At 38.2% G+C, this 22,476-nt stretch overlaps 1 protein-coding gene across 1 annotated transcript in view; it reads left to right on the forward strand.

The window, feature by feature from the left end:
• NRXN3 (neurexin 3) overlaps nucleotides 1-22,476 on the forward strand; it is a 1,723,724-nt gene that overhangs the window by 600,166 nt on the left and 1,101,082 nt on the right. Inside the window, exons 8-9 of the mRNA XM_023726412.1 lie at nucleotides 13,505-13,708; nucleotides 19,809-19,835. Coding sequence (XP_023582180.1) covers nucleotides 13,505-13,708; nucleotides 19,809-19,835 — 231 coding nt within the window. The remainder of the gene's footprint in view (nucleotides 1-13,504; nucleotides 13,709-19,808; nucleotides 19,836-22,476) is intronic.

The raw sequence follows: 22,476 nt of genomic DNA on the forward strand, positions 1-22,476 counted from the left end.
AGAATGTAGAGCATTGTCTTTATAAGCTGTGTCATGCCAATTGAGCTAGATGTTCCCCGAGACCATGGTCCCCAGAGCTCTCCGCCCAGCAACTCAGTCTCTCAGGGAGTTTGGATGTGTCTATGGAGCTTCCATGACCTTTCCTTGTACAGGTTGTGCTAGTTTGCCCTGTATTGTGTACTGTCTCACCATTCACCCAAGATACCACTTATCTATTTCCTGTTTAGTATTCCCCCCCCCACCCCTCCCATCCCTGGTATCAGAAATCTTTTAAGTGTTGTGATAGAAAATAAATGGGCTGACTGACAGGGAACACAACAGAGAGTCCCTGATGGAGCAGGAGGAAGGTAGGGTGTAGAACTCAAATTCTAGTAAAAAGATCAGACTTAATGGTCTGACTGAGACCGGAGGAACCCCAGGAAGCATGGCCCCCGGACTCTCTCTCAACCCAGAACTAAAACCATTCCCGAGGCCAACTCTTCAGACAAAGATTAGACTGGACTATAGCACATAAAATGATATTCGTGAAGAGTGTGCTTCTTAGCTCAAGTACATACATGAGACTAAATGGGCAGCTCCTGTCCAGAGGTGAGATGAGGAGAGAGGACCAGGAGCTGGTTAAATGGACACGGGAAATCAGGGGTGGAAAGGAGGAGTGTGCTGTCACAGTAAACGGAGAGCAATTAGGGTTACATAAAAGTGTATGTATAAATTTTTGTATGAGAGACTAACTAGAATTGTAAACTTTCCCTTAAACTACAACAATAAAAAAAAGGAAAGAAAATAACTGGTCTGATAGGATAGAGTATGCCTGGAGAGAAGACGATTAGGGTGATCGAGGAGTGCGTCTCTGAGAAGATGATAGTTGAGTTAGTTGGGCGTAGGCCTGAATGAGAAGGAGCCAGCCATGCAAAATGACCAGGGAGCAGGTAATTCCATGCTAAGGAAAAGATTGGCTGACTGCCTGAACACAAGGACAAATCCATGTGTTTTTGTTCAAGGAAACAAAAGGAGGCCAGTGTGTTGGGCTGTAATGGTCAAGAGGAGAGTAGCAAGCAGTGAGATATAGAAGTAGAATGACCAGATGGTTTTAAGTCCAAACTGATGTATTTTTCAGAGTGAAAGCTCATGTTAATAATAATTACAGGACAAAAGGAGTAAGATGAGACTGTCCAGGGAAAACCTGGACATATGGTCACCCAATGCGAGAGGAAGCAAATCATTAAGGGTTTTGTGAGTTGGGACAAGGAGTATAATTTTATTTTAAGTACATTGGGAAGGCAGGAGTCGAGTGCAAGCAGGAAAAGGAAGTGACCACTCTGGCCCTGGTGGGGAGAATAAAATATAGAGAGGAAAGAAGAGAAGTAAGGGAGTAGTTAGGAGACAGTTGTAGAAGTCTAGTTAGAAGACAGAGGGTGGGAGTTTGGGCTAAGGGAGTAGACATGGAAAAGAAGAGAACTGGATGAATTCACACTCTGCTTTGAAGGTAGAGTCAATGAGTCTTACTTACTCTCAGCATACGAGTGGAGAACATTCCACACAAAGGTAGCAGTATGAGCAAAGTCACAAGGGTAGGATGTGTTCTAAGAGCCAATAGTTTGGTCTATGGCAAAAGTGAAGGGCCACAGTGGGGACAAGGATTGGGCTGGAAATGTGACCAGGGGCCTGATCATCTAAGATTTAGAATTCGATGGTAAATAGTAGGTACTGTGGTGCCACTGCAAGGACTCAACTTGAAAGTGACAGGATTTGATTTGTTTTAGAAAAATGATTCTAGCCCAGTAGTAACAGGAAAATAAAATAATAAAATGAAAAGAAAAATAAACTGAAGACAAATAGAGATATCTTTTCCCAGTTAGAAATAAAAACAAGAAACCAAAAACATTTTAGGGTGGTACAACAAGGTGAAGGGGACTTTTATGTTTTCTGGAAACGATCCACCCAGTCATCAGACACACTCCCGATTGTCTAGTGGTTTACAATATAAGCAATTGTTGACTCAAGGGCTGCTGAACAGTGTGGCTGAGTCAGAAAGACAGCCCCAGAAGGAAAACTTTGGGGACAAAGTATTGTCATGTCCCATGTACCTTCCTTCTTCTGCTCCAGTGCTGTTCTTGGCCCACTCATTTCTAAGTTTTAGCCCTATGGCTCAGACTGGTGTGCCTCACATGCAGTTTTGGCAAGCTAAGCATGGTGACGGAGCCAGATAACTTCCTCCCTGTAGACTTATAAACTCATCAGCTGTGGGCTGGTAATATTATTTACAATACACTCTGCCAGCCCTATAAAACAACTTTCTGTTTGCAGGAAAATGGAGCCCTGACAAGAACGAGTGTTTATGGCTTAATTTTATCTGTGTTCTCCCTTGTTGTTGCAGTGGCAGCCTGTATATGATGTATTCTAGTCATCTGCCAGACAGTTACAGCTTTTTTTTTTTTTTCCTTTGCATTTGGCAAGCTAAGCACAACATTGGGCTTTGCCTATTATCCATCAGGATCCTACTATCTTGAGCATAAGTGGCCTTAGAATGCACTCCATCTTTGGGGGACAAAGGAATTAGGACATAATTGTTGGCTACCCCAAGGCCTAGGCTCATACTTCAATATACTTATCTCACATCCGACCCTTCTAGATAAAGTTATTGTAAAATGGTATTAGTAGAAGCCTTGGGAGTGGGAAAATCTGAGACATGCCAGCTCTGTATATGCTGTCAAATGATTATCTTCCTGCTGACTAGTTGTTGTTTTTTCCTCTTTTTCCCCAGTGCATTACAATAGCTACTTGCCACTTATATGATTAGACTACCAAGGTTACTTCTGTTCAGCCCCTTTATTCCAGGTGACTATAACTAAAATTAGAGTTCCGCATGAGAAGAGATTTTGTTTTATCCACTGCTAGACCCCTAGAGTCTAAAACAGTACCTAGAACATATAGTTGCTACTCAAAAACTGTGTGTTGGATGTGTAAATCCAACCGTTTATATGGTAAATCTGCCCTAATGATTTGGAAACTAATACTACAAATGATGTCTCCCAAGAAGAGCATATTATTCTTCTGAGAGTTGGCTAGGAGATTGTTGAACTGATGTGACAGCCCCTAAAACATTACATGGAATCCAACATTCATTCTATTCTCACAATGTTGTAAGAGCTACAGAATTATAAAGAATTCAGTTCCAGTGTATTAGCCAGTATATTAAGTTGGGTGAGTCTAGATTTTACTGTACACAGATGTTGTTGTTGTTAGTTGCTGTTGAGTTGGCTCCAAGTCATGGTGACCTTCTGTGTAATAGAATGAAATGACACACAGTCCTGTGGCATAGAGATGAGATTTCCTCCTGTTAATTCTCTACTTGGTCTTAGCCACATCCACCAGAAGAAATATCTTATTTCATGTCCTGTGTGGGTTGGAAGTAACATCTGGCGCTGTCACAATTCTTTTGTATTTCCATTCCGTAGCTAACTCTGCTTAAGTAGTGTTGAAACTAGCTTGTGTGTGTGTGTATGTGTATTACTTCAAGATCTGTTGAGTACCTTGGTTCAGAATATTGTTGATTTTGTACAACCTGATTTTGGAAGCAGGGTTACAAATTGAAAGGAAAAAAAAAGGAAGTTTTTTTTTGTTTTTTTAATGTCTCAATAAAGAAAACATACAGGGCTTTTAAATAAAACCTCAGTTTTCTCAGTTAAATAAAAGGGCAAATTTTAAGTTTCTTTCTGACTCTAAATTCCTGGGCCATTCAGAAAGAATAACCTGATGACTTCTATGCTATTTTTTTCTGGTAACATGACAAGAGACTGATTCTACTTTAATCAGTTAATCAGACTTTTGAAAATTTCTTTATTGGCCTGACTTTTCTGGAAAGTGTATTATATATTCAGAGACAATTTGATAGTGGTTTGTGTTGTAATAGTGGCCTAATTTCTCCTTGTAAAGGGTAATGAGTGTCTATCAAATGGAGGTTTGTTGAGTTGGTGCGTTGCATCAAAATTGACAGGTAGGAGTGCATTTTCCTTTGCTGACCTAGAGAACTCGCCTCTCTGAGGTGGCCTCAGACAATCCTGAAGCAGTCACATTGCAATGAGCATGGCTGCGTGCACAACAGCTCTCTCAGCCTTCCACTCAGTTATTTGAGAATCTAAAGCACCTATGACTAGCCTGGGAAACACAGCAAAGACAACCATGCAGTTGGCCATTAATCACTTTACAAAACCAACCTAATGCTATTGTGAAACACTATTCTGGAATAAAGCAAAGGTGATAGGTATACAAATCCATTCACTAGAAATCCATACTTGCAGTCAAATATGCTTTTTGGAGGTTCAGATTCAGAGCTAAAACTTTTTTTCAGATTTTGCTAACCAGATATCAACGAGAGAACAAATTTATTCTCCGCAATATTAACAAGAAGAGTGTGGCAGAGTGAGGCAAGAAGCTTCAGTCAAAAAGGAAAGTCTATAGAGTAGTACTGTTTATCTTCCTGTATGAATAGCAGAACTTGACCAGCTACCGATATCATGTTTAATCACTGAACATAGTCTGCCCATGGCTATTATGAGTGGTGCTTACCATCAAAGATAGATATAAAACGTCTAACTCTAGGCTTCTTGAATGTAGTCTCATGGTTGTGGAAATAGATGCATCAGGTATGCAATTTGAGGATGGAAGGAAGAAGAATGTCCCCTTATATTTCTATTTAATCGAAGTACACGTTACAATGAAGAGGAAGACAAACAAAGCACTCTAGTTAACCCTTTGCAATTACATTCCACTTTACAGTTTGCAAGGAGCCCTGGTGGCACTGTGGTTAAGCTTTTGGCTGCTAACTGAAGAGTCGAAGGTTCGAACCCACCAGCTGCTCCAAGGGAGAAAGATGTGGGCAATCTCTCTCTGTAAAGATTTCAGCCTTGGAAACTATATGGGGCAAGTTCTACTTGTCTTAAAGGGTCGCTATGAGTTGGAATTGACTTGATGGCATTGGACTTGGTTACAGTTTACAGAGCTGTTTCAAACATATTTTTATATTATTTATAAATATTATGCAGGATTTACATATAGGAAGAAGAAGGTTATAAAAAGTGTGAATTTCCCAAGGTTATATGCCTGTAAGAGGTAGAGCTGGAGGAAAACAGGCTTTCTTACACATCCAGTTTTGTTACTGTTCAGTCAACTCTGTCTCATGGTGACCCCGTGTGTGTTAGAATAGAACTGTGCTCCACAGGATTTTCAGTGACTGATTTTTCAGAAATAGATTGCCAGGCCTTTCTTCCAAGGCATCTCTGGGTGGACTAGAACCGCCAACCTTTTGGTTAATAGCCGACCGCATTAACTGTTTGCACCACTCAGGGACTTTTCTTGACACCTAGGCCAAAGCTATTTCTGTAGACCAATGCTACATGTTTTATGGTAATATCCTCACATGGAGGCAATAGGCCATCTCTAGACATCAGGGAAATTAATACAGACACATGCATGTATGCACATGTTCACACACACATACATCATTTATTGAGTACCCGTTAATATCAGGAATTATTTGGATATTTGTATGTTTCAAGGTTCATTTTTGTGAGGAATACCTTCTGACCACAACTCCAAATCCATTTTCCACTCTATCCCACTCTTCTCCACTAAGCTTTGACCCTGGAAGATTATCCTTATATGGATTGCATTAACAAACTCCCCTGTTCTCTGCTTTTGAGTTGAGTTTGGACAATGGGAAGCACCAATGGGAAATGAGAAGGAATACATAAAGTGAGATTTGGATATTTAGTTTCCTGGCTCCCTCCTTGTGGAATGGCTGTCAACTGGCTGAGTCCCTTGACAGCTCTTGTGAGGCAGCCTCCTTTACACAGGGTCTTCTTTCTCTCACTCTCTCTTCCTCAGGATTCTGATAATTGAGCTTACCCTTGCCGTTTCATGTGTAGGGGTGATAGAGGGGCTCTATTCTTAATAGCCCTGGATACTGTATTATCCCTGAAGGGTTTTAAACCTTCAACAGATTGCACAATTTGAATGGGCCTTTCTTTTCCTGACTGATTCAGTGTTATTATAATAAATTTTATGGGTGGGAAACCTGAGTCCCAGCAAGGTTTCACAATTAAATAAATTGCATATCTAGAATTCCATCCAATTCTTCTAACTCCAAGCTTATATGCTCACAGGGACAGCTCACCAAGCCATGATTCTGAATGGGAGGCTGACCCATATATGTAATTATAGTTTTGCACAATACAGCTTTTTGAGTTGATTCAAAAAGTTAAGAACTATCCTCAGAAACATACTATTGTCATTTATGAAGGTTGTATTTTGTAATTTTATAACATGTTTGCAAAATAAATGGCAATGCTATCTGGAAGAAAATTGGATAAGATTGCGTCTGGTCTCTCACCATACCGTTCTGTCTTCCCTGCACCACGAGGTTTAGCCTAAAAGGCAAGTCTGATCATGTCACTTACTGTCTGAAAACCCTTTAGATTGACTGCTATCCAAACATCTTAAGCATGCTTACTCAGCCTTTTATAAGGGGCCCTTCAGCTTTAACTTTTACCACTCCAACCTATATGCTCTAGCCCAGTGGTTCCCAACTAGGGGTGATTTTTTACCCCAAGGAAACATTAAACAATGTCTAGAGATATTTTTTGTTTTCATAACTGGAGGAGATGCTACTGGAATGTAGCGAGTAGAGGCTAGGGATGCTGGTAAACATCCTACAATACACAGGAAGCCCCCCACAACAAACAATTATCTGGTTCAAAATGTCAATAATGTTGAAATCCTTCACCAGCCACATTGAGCTCTTCCTGTCCCTTGAGTTTTCTGTATTATAATTATCATTTATTAGACTCCGTGACAAGCACTAAGTATGTGGTTTTATTTCATGCCTTGCTCAACTTTGTGTCTATACATATGCTGTTCTCTCAACTTGAGTGTCTTCCACTCCTCTCCTTATGGTTCACTCTTTTTCATCTCTGAGACAAAAGTTATACATTCTCTTCCCTAAAAACTCTGGAAAAGAAAAAGAAACCAGAGCTGGATTCCTACAACATTTGGTTTATCCTCTAAGCGTAGCAATTTACTTGTTTGTATCTATAACCTCAACTTGACTATAAGTTCATTAAGCCCAGGAACCTTGTTTTTTTTTGCTCCCCCCCACCATTTTCCATACAGCATCTGGCATGTGATCATTAAATGAATGAATCCTATTATTGCAGGCAGTGGATAGATTCCTGAAGAATTGTATTATGCTTAATTTTTATAAATTAAATCATGTTTTCAATTAAGTAGCAAAAATTGCTATTTGAGAAAAAAGTTGGCATGACTTTGTTTGTCAGATGAAGATTCTCTTAAAAATACGTAAGAATATTTTATAAACCAGGGTTCCTAAATACTATGTTTATTTTTTCCTCCTGAATATTAAAAACATAGAAAAAGTCCATGCCTGCTTTTCTTTAAGTGAAAAATGCCAATAAAATTATGCAACATATCTTTAGAGCTCTAGTTGCTTGGGGATGAGAAGCCAACGTTGATGTATATGAGGGCAGCATTAGGTTCAAGAATGTGAAAAGGTTCTTCTTCTCAGTCTTGTCCACAAGAGGGAGAAAATCACCCCACAATAGTTTTGCTGGTTTCCTGGAACTGTTAGCCACTGTTTGGTCTGCTCAGAGCTGGAGATTTATGTTGCTCCTGCTGTTGCAAAATACAGATTTAGAACCTGGAAGGCATTCCTGAATAGATTTGCACACTATTTAAGATCAGCCCAGTTTGGGTGGAGAGGAAGCAATCTGTGTATTTTCAAAGATTTGTCAGAATAAAACACACTGAAGAAGAGTATGTGAGGCCAATAGTTGCATGAGTGAGCCAGAGGATGTCTTGAATATATGAAAAGAGAAGAAGGTGATGGAATTGATTATTTAATGGTACTTTGCTTTTAAAGTTGTCCATCAGAGTCTCTTTTCTCCCTAGGAGATGGCTTAAGGGCTGGTGGGAGTATATTGCAAGGAAGTCTACTTGGTATGCTAAGTGGCAAAGTCTACTACATGAAAGCATGGAGCTAATTGTTCATAATACTGTATCAATGTGCCTCCTGCATTTGTTAGCAATATCACATCAATATTTTCTAGATCTTTTGTTTTATCTCTCTCCTATTAGTGCCTGCTGGTCTAACTTTCTTCTTCAAGTCTGTAAAAGATGTAAAAGGCATTACTTCCTGGTATGTTTAGGCAAGAAGAACCTCTGTGCCAATTACCTCCTATAATCCATTTTATCTATAGTTTTTGTTATTTCTTGATTAGAACTCAATCACATCTAAAAGAACATGTGCTTATAATAATATTGAAGAAATTAGAATGCTAAGTTTTATTCTACTGTTTTAATTTACTGTTTACTTGTTTCAGATGTAAATCTTATTAAATTAAGACTAAAGTGGGGAAATGGTGCCAGACACTCTCTCTCTCAAGTTAAGCAAAAAATAAAATAAACCAATCAAAAAATTATTAGAGTGAAGAAAACAAGGAAAGGGGCTCAACTGAGTGTCGTAAAACTAAAAAGTAGTGACCAAGGAGTACGTAAGGCAAATAATTCTGAAGCCAAGTCAAGAAGAATGGCCAAGCATAATGAGGTTGCTAACACTTCCTATATTCCTCAGGTATAGTACTGTCTAGTTTATTAAAAATACTGAGACTTATACTAATACCTTCATATATGGAAAGAAACAAACTGAGTAGATATTCATATCTGTTCCCTCCTTTAGTTGAAGAGTAGTGGAAATGGCTGTAGGGGGAAAATACATGTGACAGAAGCAAGCAGGGGGTCTTAGAATCAAAGAGAAGTCTCTGTGTATGAATGGATCAAACATTCTAACATATCCCCTCCATTGACTAGGGACACATTCTTTAACCAGGTGGGGTGCCTCATCAATGACTCATTAAATAGAGAATATTAATAAACAGAAATTATTTTTTAAAAAAAGAAAAACAGAATCAAATGGAAATTTGGAGTTGAAAAGTATGATAGCCAAAACGAAAAATTCACTAAAGGTACTCACTCAATAGTAGATTTGACTTGATGGAAGAACAAACTAGCAAACTTGAAGATAGATCAATAGAGATTATGTACTCTGAAGAAAAGAGAGAAAAATATAAACACAGCCTCAGAGAAAAGTGAAATACCATCGTGTACCAACATATGTATAATAGGAGTACCAGAAGAAGAGGTGAGAGAGAGACAGGGACAGAGAAAAATATTCAAAGAAATAATGGTTGAAGCTTCTCAAATGTTATGGTAAACATTAATCTACACATTCAAGAAACTCAATGAACTCTCAGTAGGATAAATGTAAAGAGATCCACACCCAGACATATGATAGTATGCTGAAGGTCAAAGGTAAAGAAAAAAATCTTGAAAGCAGTAAGAAAACACTCATCATATACAAGGGAACCACAGTAAGATTAACTGATGTCTTCTCTTCAGAAACAATGGAGGTCAAAGGCAGTGGACAACATGTTCAAAGCCCTGAAAGAAAAATAACTATTAACGAAGAATCCTATATCCAGGAAAGTTACCTTTCAAAAATAAATGTGAAATAAAGACAGTCACAGATAAACAAAAGCTGAGACAATTGCTGTTAGCAGATTTGCTTTATATGAAATATTAAAAGAAGTTCTTCAGGATGAAAGGAAATAACAGCAGACAGTAATTTGAATCCACATGAAAAAACAAAGAGCTATAGTAAAAAAAATTATGTAGGTAATGATGAATGACAGTATAATTATACATTTCTTTTTCTTCTCAACTGATTTTAAAAACATTTGCATAAAGCAATAGCTATAAAATTGCATTCTTGGGCATATAGAATATAGAAATGTAACATATTTGACAATAACAACAAAAATGAGTGAAGCTCTATTGGAGAAAGAAAATGACAGCAGAAGGTAACTCAATTCCATTAAAATAAAATAAAAATTATGAAGAGAGTCAGAGACGGTAAATAAAAAGGTAATAAAAAAAAACCTATAAATATGTTTGATTTTTCCTTTCTTCTCTTAGATTCTTTAAAAGACATAAGATTATAGAAAGAAATCATAATAGTGATGTGTTATTTGGTTAGTAACATATATAGACATAATATGAATAACAGTTATAGAACAGAAAATGAAGAAGGGAAGGAAGCTATATTTTACTGGAATTAAATTAGTATGAATCTGAAGTAGATTTAGATAAGCTAAGATGTATATTGTAAGCCCTAGAATAACCAATAAGAGAGTAACTAAAAATAATTTAGAAAATCATTTAAGGGATGAAATGGTATACTAGAAAACAAAGTCACTTAAGACAAAAGGAGGTAGCAAAGGAGGGAAAAAGGAACAACGCAGTCATGAGATATACAGAAAACAAAATAAGGGGACTACGTAAGTACCGTTATGTGGGCATCCTGTGATGCGGTGTCTAAATACTCAATCCAATATATTTTAGATTGAATAGCTTTCCTCGTTAGTCATGTTTCACCCCTCTTGAATTAGTGTTCTATTCATGGCATTGCTTGTCCTTGAAATCTTTAAGCAAATTAATATAAATCCATGAAGCAGATTTTGTTTCATCAGACTTCTGTATTAAATTTTCTGCTTTATCACACTCCCCTTAAAAAAGTATTAGGTTAATAACAGACAGAACTTATTCAGAGAAATGCACACGAAAAGGTACACACTGAGATACACACTTTATTTTGTTTAACTACATTCACACCTGATGTTTATTCTCTGATATTACTAATATTGACACAAAAATACATTCATTGGTACATATATTCTTGTACTACGTATATACAGAAAGAGAAAAACAGCCATTAATTTTGGAGGGCATTAAAGTTGAAGACATCAAAAGAACCATTTATTGGCTCACTGAATTCCCTAATATCTTCTAAAAAAAGGCATCTAAGTATGTATGTGCATATATAGTAGAAGGTACATAGTAGTGATTGATGGTGTTCATAATTACACGAACACATGCAGAGAGCATTATGCATGTTTACATATAACAAAATATGATATGTGTGTATTGACTATGTTTATGTTTTTATATATTAAAATAATCTACAACTTTAAGTAATGGTGTGTGTGTATATATGCCCATAAACACAAACACACAGAAGTATCACACTCCACCATGCAGTATTATGGATGTACTTTGGGTGTTTAGAAATGCGTGTATGCTCCTGGTAATAGCTGTCTGACAGACAGTTTGGCAGAATAATTAAGTATACAGGTTTGAGAATCAGACTGCCTGCATTCAAGTCCCAGCTCTGCCTTTTATTGTCTACATCATGGTATTCTTGTGAGGATTAAATGACAATGCATGTGAAGTCCTAGAAAGCACCAGGCAAATAGTAAGTGCTCAGTAAGTTTTACTTATCACTATTGATCTTCTTTTGATTTTGCTCCTCCAGGAGATAAAAGTGTTTCCTTCACATGTGGGGCATGTGTTAAATTTAGATTATGCTTCCCATCTAAGAATAGATCTTTTATTGAGATGATGTCTGCAACTGTTACACCTTTATCTGTGATCCTCTTAGGATTTGCAAATTGTAGTATACAACTGTTAGCATGTCATGGGTTTTTCCCAGGTGATGGTTGCTTTCCAGGAATATAATTAGGAGTATTAATATTGCTTTTCAAGGACTTTTATAAGTTGTATAAATAGAATGGGGAGGCAATGATGACACAGGTTATTTAGGGAAATTTCTAAGGGGTCTGCCTGCCTCTAGTCTCTTTCTGTTGTAATTCCTTCTATACATGAGGGCAGAGACGTTTATCTCTTTTGTTCACTGCAATGTCTTGAGCAGGTGCTTTGCACACAGTAAGCACAAGTAAATATATCATAGTACTTCTTAATCTAAACCCAATTACTTATCCCCAAGTATCCATCAAAGTCATTGATTTTCTTGTAATCATGAACTGTTGTTGTCATTAGGTGCCACCGAGTTGGTTCCGACTCGTAGTGACCCTACAGGACAGAGTAGAACTGCCCCATGGGGTTTCCAAGGAGCAGCTGGTGGATTTGAACTGCCGACCTTTTGGTTAGCAGCCGGGCTCTTAACAACTATGCCACCAGAGCTCCGGTCTTAAACTACGTTTGTGTAACTACTTCCCAAAATATAACTGATGCTTCAGGTAAATTGAATAGTTGATTATTATGTCAGCATTGCCCTTCTTTCCTTCATTTAGGTCTATACAGATGTTGTTTTCTTTACCTGTCAAGTTCAGTACCCTCACTTCTTCCCTTAGAAACTCCACCCATCCATCAGGAGCACCTCAGACTCGACCCCATCCACTCTGCTTGCCTATACCCTGATAGCTCCTCCTCAGCATGTCACTGGCGTTATTTTTTGTCTTTCTTGTGTCAATCACTTTTTATATTCTGTTACAGTTATTTGCATATCGTATCTCCCTTCAAATAGGGACCTCATCTTTTGCCTTTTTGCCCTCTCCGGCACATGTAGGTAGTAACTATTTGACACCAGTAAATATTTAACAAGGACTTAGTGCCACGTACTTAGCCAAGTGACATGCTGGCTTCATAGGAATGTGAGTGATATCCTCTCCCTGGGCTCAGTACACATACTTGCCAAATGAATAATTAAATGAGTTCCTATTTTTAGCAGCATGCTGTTGCAGAACAGGCAATGGACTTAGTATTGGATATACTAGGTTAAAATCCAGTCCATGTGACTCTAGGGCAATACTTTCCCTTCTGAGAGCCTCATTTTCATTGTTTGAAAGTAGAAATAATAGACCCACATCTTAGCATTATGTAAGAAAACATATGGGGAAGCCCCTAACCAAAGTTCTTGGCTTGGAGAAAGTATCAAATAAAAGTGAGTTTCCTTCCTTCCTTATCGAGGAGCTACATAAATGCATAGAAGACTTCTCCTCAAGGATGTTATTATTATTATTATTTTGGTTTCAGTTCTGGCTCTATCAGTCTTCTTTGAATAGGCCCATCAAATTCTCACAGTCGTTGGCTATAGCAGGCTGTGTTTCTACTCTCCTCCTCCTTCTGGAAGTTTATACACTTTGGCAAATACTCATTTGTTTGCTGTGGTGAATATAAGCTGCTGCTCTCCTCCTATTCTTCATGAAGTACTCATGGGAATTCCAAGTTTTGTTTTTGAACTTTTGTTATACCCACAACATACAGAAGTACAATTACAGATGCTTTCACATTCGTTATTTCATTTGACATCCTTGAGAAGTCTGTGAGGGTGTTAGGGTGGATACTGGTCGTCACCCCGCTTAAGCAGATGAGGAAAGAGAGCCTGAGAGTTTAAGTGGTCTGCCCAAGATCACATAGTTAGAAAGTGGCAACAACAGGGGTTGATCAAACACAAGTCACCTGGCTACAAATTTGTTGCTGTCTCCATGCTAGTGTATTTGCCCCAAAAGCAAGGGGGCATTTGGAAACTCTAATATCCTTGATCCTAACAATCTCCTCTATTCTTTTTTGGCAGAGGCATCCATCTTGAGCTATGATGGCAGCATGTACATGAAGATCATCATGCCCATGGTCATGCACACCGAGGCAGAGGATGTGTCTTTCCGCTTTATGTCCCAGCGGGCTTATGGGCTGCTGGTGGCTACAACCTCCAGGGACTCGGCTGACACCCTGCGTCTGGAGCTGGATGGGGGGCGCGTCAAGCTCATGGTTAACTTAGGTATCGTATGAAGTACCCTCTGCCACTATGTTTGGGCTTGTCTTCCTTTTCTTTTCTGATTTTCATTGGTTTGATTGTTTGACTGAATTCATTTGTTTCTTAAAAGTTAGCTGCTCACTTCTTGTTTAATAGACCAAGGATAAAACCCAACAGCAACAAACACCTCTTTCTCCTTGTTTCTGCATGAGGTTTTGATGTCAGTTTCTGGTTTCTGACAGTGGTGGTTTCTTTACTAGATTATTTGTTTTCTAAGTTTCCTTTCTTGGTTTTTTGGAACCGTTTAGCTTTGTGTAAGACACGCTACTTTGGTCCATCTTTTGATCAGATACATTCCCATTAAGTTCAGCTCCTTGGTCACCACTCAAAACAGTCAAAGCTGAGGATGGAAACAGAGCAGGAAAGGAGGGCAAAATGGGAGGGTGTGATTGGAGAGAATTAAGCACCTACGTAGGTAGTGAGAAATGTATTATTTCTAGTTCCACAGTGACTATTCACATGGGGAGTTCTGGTGACCCTGATGACACTGTATCTCTTTATACTTTCTCCTAATGGAGAAGATTAAGTCAGATTATTTCTGATGTCCCATGGAGAAATAATTTCATAAGTTTAGAATCTCTGACCTGTGGAAGGAAAATATTACTTCTGATATGCAACCACATCTTCCTTCCTGATACTCTTACCCATCTTCCAGGAACCTTTTGTATAAAGATTTTTAATTCACACTGTTATTCAACAGTTAGTCTGTCCTGCTCCTATAATACGTGTCCATTTTCCTTGGTATTAAAATATAATGACAACTTCTAATTTGTAGCTTTATTGGGAATGGGTCTGTTCTTGTACTGTAATTACCTATAACAGATACTTTGGAAATTCTCCTCCTTATGGCCTCATATTATCTTTTGCTACCCACCCTCTTTACTGAATTCTAATTAACCATCTATGGAGAATGGGGGCATCTTGGTGTTTGGAAGAGGCAAAAAAACAAACAAACAAACAAAAACTTTAATTCTGCTATTCTACTTACCAGAAAGTCTTTTTGGAAATCTTTGGGCATCATGAGGTCAAAGGCCAGTGTTGGCAGGTTAGTGATATAGCTGAGCTCAAATATCCTGAACCTTTGGGTTTGTTTGGATATGTTGAATACTTTTGGACCCAGAGCTCCTCTGCAAATATGTCAGTAGAATAGTTTGTCAGAGGCATGGAGAAGACATGAAGGACAAATGAACCAGATGGAAGAACATACAAAATCCTAGATGGCCTGTCAGGAAGGCAGGGTTTGTGAATCCATACCAGTCTTATCTGCTCTCAGGTTCAACTGGTCGTGCTTGGAAAATGCCTACACTACAATCCTAAAATCTCTAGGACGCAGACTGTTTTGAGCAGTGGCTTGGTTAGTTTGTTTTTTTTTTTTTCGTCCAGTTTGCCGCTTTTATAACACTGTGCCCTTTTTCTTGTCCAACCTCATTTGATTTCTGTTGTCAGTGTGTCTCTTGGTTTTTCTTTTGTTCGTGCGTGTGTGTTTGGTTATTTTGGATTTTGTTTTTTCTCTTTTGCTGGATCTTCTTCTGTGTTCTTGAGTTTCCAAGTCCTCCCCACCATCAACCATGGTAAATCAAAAGATGGTATTCAACCCTTCAAAGGCCCAAAGCCTGCGGCCCGCATAGCAAACAGCCTTGAGAACAGAGTGTACTGAGCAGCCTGCAGGGGCTGGCATACCCCTGCCCCTCCCACCCTCCCCTCCCGGTACCAGCCTCCCCCTCAAACAAACCAACAAAAGAGTATATTACCTCAAACCTGCAACCAGTAGCTAGTTGTCTACTTTTCTATAAAACAGTAGTAATAACAAAAACAGTAAAAAATCAGCATAACCCTCTAACTAACTAGCTCACAAAAAGATGAAGATGGTTTTTAACTCTGTCTCTATTTCAAAGTAAAAGAGAAACATAGATAAAAGGATGATTCAGCTCCAAGTGGTTCTGGGAAAGTGCACATTGTGTCTTTAAACAGACTTTTTTTTTTCTTTATTAGATATTATTTTGTCAAGGTTAGAAAGCCAACTGTGACAGGTCTCACATCTGAGGAAGAAAATTGGGAGGAGGTAGAAGGGATCAAGAAAGAAATGGGCAAATTCTTTCTGTCTCTCTTCTACACACACACTCACACACGGTGGCTCACAGATCCCATGTGTATTCTTGGAAGCATTCTTTTTTTTATTTTTAACCCTGGCCAAAATTGAGGAGATGTGCTTTTCCAAAAGGCTTTGCTTTTGCTTTTTGGCTCCTTTTGGCACACCATCAATCTAGCTCCTCCTACATTGAAATATTCTAGGCAAAATGGAGCCCCTCCGTAGAGACCATGATGCTCCTTCAGAAGCCATAATGATTTATTTTTTCCCTAAAGGGTATGGTTTTCCACAAATACGTGTTTGAATGTATTGATTTTTCCTTCAGACCTAACCTGGAAAATCTAAATTCATTGTGTGGTGTATATACAACCTCTCAGATTCATGCTTTGTTCAAAGATTCTCTTTCCAAACCCTTCAGATATACCCCTCCATTCATGTTTTCTTTGTCCTTGTTATGAGCTCACATCTCCTTTCTCTTGGGTGTAGAAGAGGACATTTCCAAGCAGAGTTTGCCTTCTCATGCATTGCCCAAGGACTAATGTGAAACTATCACTTGGTTTGCTCACCCCTCAAGTTGTGTCTTTTCTCTAGCACACAACACAAATTACATTCCAATTTATTTCAAATTGGCCACACATATAAGCTCATGACATAACAACCTAGTTTATATTTCTCTAACGTAACATGTTTTCTAAGTGTCAAAGAGACTAGGCTTTTCCAAGAACCTTACTTTCTGAAAATAGCCATATGTGGTAGCAGGAGGCGTGAGAAATGTCTTTGACAGTATAACACACACCAGGTTTTTAAAAAGTTGTGAGGTTGGCTATTGATCAACCATATTTTGATCTTATGGAATTAAAAAAATAATAGTAGCATTTTAATTATTACATTATACTTAAAGATTTAAAACACCTTATCTCATTTCAATCTCAATTATTTTTGTGAGATAAGGCAAGGAAGTACTTTTATGCTTACCTTTACAGATTTGGAAACAATGAAATGTATGACTTTTCAAAGCTCACACAGAAAGTTGGTAGCAGAGCTGGAACTAGAACCCATGTCTCTAAACTGCTGGTTTAGCATGGGTTATCTGTTACCGCCACAGATCAGCACTGTGGATCAATGATGTAACAGTCTTAATGACCTTGAACTGCTTTTATGATGGTCACCTTTAAAACGTGCACAGAGGGAATCTCCTCTTTCCTTTTTCATTAGTGTCCAATTTGAATTGAACCACCTGAAGGGAGGTCAGTTAATACTGGTACTGCTTCAACTGTGGCCCTTTAGAATCCTCAGCAGAATGCTGGGAGCCCTTCTTCAACGGCAGGAGGCTCTGAAGGAGTGTCTTGCAGTTTGGGTGATTGCATTTGGATTCTCCAGATGTTCTCCCTCCGGAAACATGGACTTGCTGACTACCATTTACTATACACATCATTGAAGACACTCAACTCCTACAATCATTTACGTCTTCCATGCTCAACCCAAAGCCCATCAATATGGAAAATAATCATCTCTCCTGACTTACTAAAATAAAACAAAGCTAAATAAAACCAAGCAAACAATACACACACTTCAAATACCATATCGAGACTCAGACAGGTTTCTTTCAGGCAAAGTGAGAACTTTGGCAGCTACCACAGTTAGATCTAAATGAAATTGCCTTTCCAAGCCAATTGCCCTGACTCGCATTTCTTTAAAAAAAAAAAAAATTCTCACTATCAAGACCACCTTTTATGAACAAGGGACTGGCATAGATTTTCACCTCAAACCACTTATTCATCAGGTAAAGTAACAAAATAATTATCCACTTGTCGACTTAAAATGACCAAACTGTCTGGCCATCTTGAAGGCTCCAACTCTTCACATTGGTTTAAAGACAACATTCACTTCACATGAAGCCATTTGGGTGAACTGAGAAGGACGAGTAAAGCCAACACCTGTCCCTAGACCAGGTCCCTGTCTAATGATAAAATCCTCAGCTGCATAGAGACCAAAGAAAATCACTCCTTGTTTATAGTTGTTGGGATTGTTGCTTTAAGCTCACTCTTTCTCTTTCCCTCCCTTTTAAGCATGCCCACACACCTGTTTCCTCTCTCTCTTTAGTGAGTCAGGAAAGGGCATTTCACCAACTTTGGACAATGGTAGGTGTAACCAAGAGCTGAAGCTCACACCTCTTCTTCCCTACCCACCCTCCCTCTTCCCAGTCCTCACCAGGGGCATGGCCTCCTCTGTCTGGTGATCGTACCAGTTGCTCCAGGGCTGTTTGCTCCCACTTTTCTGTTGCGGTTGACGACACATGACAAACCTAACCGCACGAAATCAAACCCAGATTTTTCTCAAGAGATGTTCTTCCGGGGAACAAGTAAGCTTCCTCCTTCCATCCTCAGAATGACTGGGTGTGTAAATTGCTTTTATCTGGATTCTCATAGTTTCATTCTGCCCTGTCATTTGCCACTAGTTCCTTTTTCATTTGCTAGCTTGAAGTGGTTTACATGGGAAAATTCAAACGGTGGTGTTGTGGCCCTGATAAGTCCTCCAAAAACTATTGGGTCAACCTTAGGCAGAAGAAGAACATAGTTTGTTACTGTATTTTTTCCCCTGTTTAACTTTCTTCCTTTTCTTTATAATTTTGCTTCTACTTTTTTAATGTCCAACCAAAGAAAAATTCTTATTGGAATTCCTTCTATCATAATCCAGCCATAAGTTCAACAGGGCAGCTTGGTTTAACCATTAATTTGAGACATTTCTAACCATTTCTGCCCATTTCCCCTATTAATACCCATTGACTGTAGTCAAGAACTTTTAGGGGTATGTGTCCATGACTCTCAAACAGATTGCAGTAAAATTACAGATACTCTGATCTCTGGCATAACAGAGTTGTCTGCCTCTCAGCATTGCAAAATTAGCTACACTTTTCTCCCCTCTCTTACCCATTAAAAATATTAAAAAAAATTTTTTTCTCTCTCTCTTCAAGATGCAGAATCACAGAGTGAAATAGGGTTGTCAAAGGTGCCTGAGGCCGCATCCACATGTGCCTGTCCCACCTTCTCCCGGAATGCTGTAGGCACTCCACTCAGTCTGAGCATTCAGGCAGGAAGGTGAAGACAGGTTTCATGAGTGGGTTGGTCTGGGAGCCTTTGAAACAATAGCAATCAGAGAACCCAATCAATTGTGATAGCGTCATCAAACTCCTTTTACTCTACACTCGACCCCACCTCTCTAAAATCTGGGATGGGTGTTTGTGCGGTTAGCTGTTTGCAAGTGGCCATTTTATGACAGGAAATGATCAGGTGGTGTTAACCCTTTCCTTGCCTGTAAGGATGATGGCAAGTCTGCCTTTGTAAATTTTTATAGCATATGGGGTCTGACCTAAGGAGAGGGTGGAGGGAGTTTGTTTTTAGGAAAAGAGAAAGGGTTAAATACTGCACTGAGAAACTTCATGGACAGATTTTTTTTTAATGATACAATGAGTCAGACTGGTGGTGTATCTTTGGAATGCTAATACAAAAATTGTGTTAATGCTCTTTTAGAAATAAATTTTAAGAAAATCAAATGTAGGAAGAAATAGAATATAACTTACATTTGGTGGGAAAATTTTTGCTTTATTTGCCAAGTTTAACAAAATTAATATTTCAAAGTTCAGGTACGAAATAATTAATATAAATGAATAGTTCTTTTTGGAAAAAAAAAAAAGAAGCCTACTCAGTGTCTACTGTGGATATATATGTATACCAGTATATATCTCTATACATATGTGTATATATGTGTGTGTATATATATATGTATCCAACTTTACTAAATAATATACTGTACATATACACCCACCTTTTAACTTGTGCATACTACATATATATAAAATGGCCACATTTCTTGCGTGTGTCTGTCCCCGGAAGGGTGGACTGATTGTTTTTGGATGTCTGCAGCTGTTACCTTGAAGGATGCAATTTCATCTTTCATTTATTTTTCCCCATCTAGACTGTATCAGGATAAACTGTAACTCCAGTAAGTTTTCCCTCAAGTTTCATTTTGTTCTTTAAAAAAACAAAAAAACAAAACTGACTTTATTTTGTTTACTGTTTTATGAGCTGTTTTTTATTTGAATTATTTTATTTTTTTGATTGCAGAGTTGCGGGTAGCTGGGGTTGACAAGAAGAAGGGTGGGGTGATGGTAGTGGGCTGGGCTGAGTATGGCTTGGGGTGTTGTTTCTGAAATGGGGCAGGTCCTCTCTTCTTTCCTTGCATTTGCTCTTTATGCAGAAAAGGAGGAAAAGGTACCTGGATAATTAAATAACTTGAAAATGAATTGAAATGGTAATTTGTTGTCTTCGGGAAATAACCCTCAGGGGTGGACAAAAAGCTGTAGAGCAACCAGCATGCACTTCTCCACTACCAAAAGCTTCAGATAATAAATGCAAAGTTGATGATCCAAATGGGGCTGCCAACTCAGATATTTCTTCACTGGCATTTATCTCTTCAGGAGAATTTTAGGAGGTAGGCAAAACATTGCTCTTGTTAATAATGCAACATTTCAACCAAAGATATGAGAGACACTCTAGCTCTACAGAATGAAGAATTCCAACTTATTATTTTCATCTTATTCCATTCAAATATCCCAGTTCTTGAAGAAGGGTCTTACTGATCTGCAGCCTAAATACTATTCACACATTTCATCCTCAGACACAAACATTAACTGGAGCCATCAAGGAAGGAAAATGGGAAGAGATAGAGGAAGGATAAGCATAAGGAAAGAACAGGCCTAGGAGAAGAAAGGAAGAAAGGAAGGAGTATGCTTTGAGTCCTGTGATGTATCAGTTAGTGTAATAAATGCTAATTGCTATAACAAACAGTCCCAAAATTTCAGTGATTTGATATAAAAAAAGGTTTATATCTTGCTCAGGCAAAGCTCAGTGCCAGTTGTGCAGCTCTCTTGGTCAGCGCTCTTCAAAGAAGTAATTCAGGGATCTAGGCTCCTTCCATCAGTTGGCTCTGCCACTTTGAGGTTCTTCACTCCAGCTGTATCCATAGGGAAAATGGTGTTGAAGACTGGAGGAGCTTGGAAGATTGTGCAGTAGGTTTCATTGCCTTGTCTGGAAGTGACATACATCTCTTCTGACCACATTCTATTTGCCAGACATTAGCTCATCCTAACTGCAAGGGGTGCTGGGAAATGTAGTCTTCCTGTATACCTAGGAAGAGAAAATGGGATTGGTTGAACATCAGACACGCAGAATTCTCAGTATGATCTCATCATTTGGGTTCTTTCTTTGCTAGAGTCTTTCTGTAGGAACAATCTTAGAGAAAGAAAAGGAAATAATCAAATTTTATCCTTTCATTTACTTGTTCATTCTGTCATACTAAATCTTTTAACTTTCTTTCTTAATGGGAGATGTATTATTGGATATATATTGGAATAAAGTCCAAATCTACTTAAAAATATATTTATATTTATCTATATATGTACCATATAAATTAACAGAAAGAGAAGAAGAGGAAATTGGAAAAAAACCTATATAAACAACCACTTCCTAAAGTGATGTGCTTTATACTTGTGTTGGCATCACTTTCAGTTATTTTAACCAATCCTATTTTGCTGTGTTTACATGTTTCCAACTAACCAAAAATTTATCATGATATTTAGGTCATTAAAGCTTAATTGAAATATCTTTTTTTTCTTTAAAGCCTGGAGGTTTCTCTTTTTATAAGCAACTTTGTTGAAGTGTAATTTACATACCATAGTATTTGCCCATTGTAAGTGTACAATTAAATGATTTTTAGTAAACGTATAGAGTTGCCCAAACATCAACACAATGCTGTTTTAGAACATTTTCATCGCCCGCAAATTTCCCTTATATCCTTTCACAGTTAATCCTTGCTCCCACGTTCAGCCCTAGGCAACCACCAATCTATTTTTGTCTCTATAAATTTGCCTTTTCTGAATATGTCATGTAAATGGAATCATGTAATATGTAGTCATTTGCATCTGGCTGCGGCTGTTGACTGCTGCTACTTCTCCTGCTCCTTCTTTGTCTTCTCTTAAATCGCGTATCTTTGGAAAGATTTCTCCCTTCCTTTTGCACTGGTTTCCAGAAGGAAATAAGATAGAAATAGAGAATGAAGATAGAAAGCCTCATCCAAGGTTGAATCTAGCATCTTCGGGCTTCAAAGACTTATCTGAAGAACAGAGAAGTGAGAGGGTAATTTGATCAGGATGTCAGGACTTGCATTTGCTCCTCTATCTACACCTGTTCTGGAGTTAATGACATCTGATCAGCCGCGGAACTTCATCATAAGGCAAGTTGCAGGGTTCTTGCCCTGGGAAGACAGCAACTCTCTCTCATCAGCACATAAATATCAGTAGGTTTCCTAAACCCGATACAAGATCTATTTAGAACCAAAAAGCAATTTGGGGAACATGTGAACAAAGTTGTGTTCTCAGTTTTGATCATAGTACAGAAAGAGTGCCACTGGTTTTAATTCAATATTTAGGTAAATAGGCAAGATTAGATTTTGAAAGACATTTTTGAATTCTCATGATAAAGTTAATTTTCGCAAGACTATCAGAGAAATGATATATTAATATAAATAAATTAATGTAATATAAATTGTATTATAAAAGAATATATTAGTAATATAATATAAATTA

The sequence above is a fragment of the Trichechus manatus genome, unplaced genomic scaffold, assembly GCF_000243295.1.
Source record: "Trichechus manatus latirostris isolate Lorelei unplaced genomic scaffold, TriManLat1.0 scaffold00010, whole genome shotgun sequence".
Taxonomy (NCBI): domain Eukaryota; kingdom Metazoa; phylum Chordata; class Mammalia; order Sirenia; family Trichechidae; genus Trichechus; species Trichechus manatus.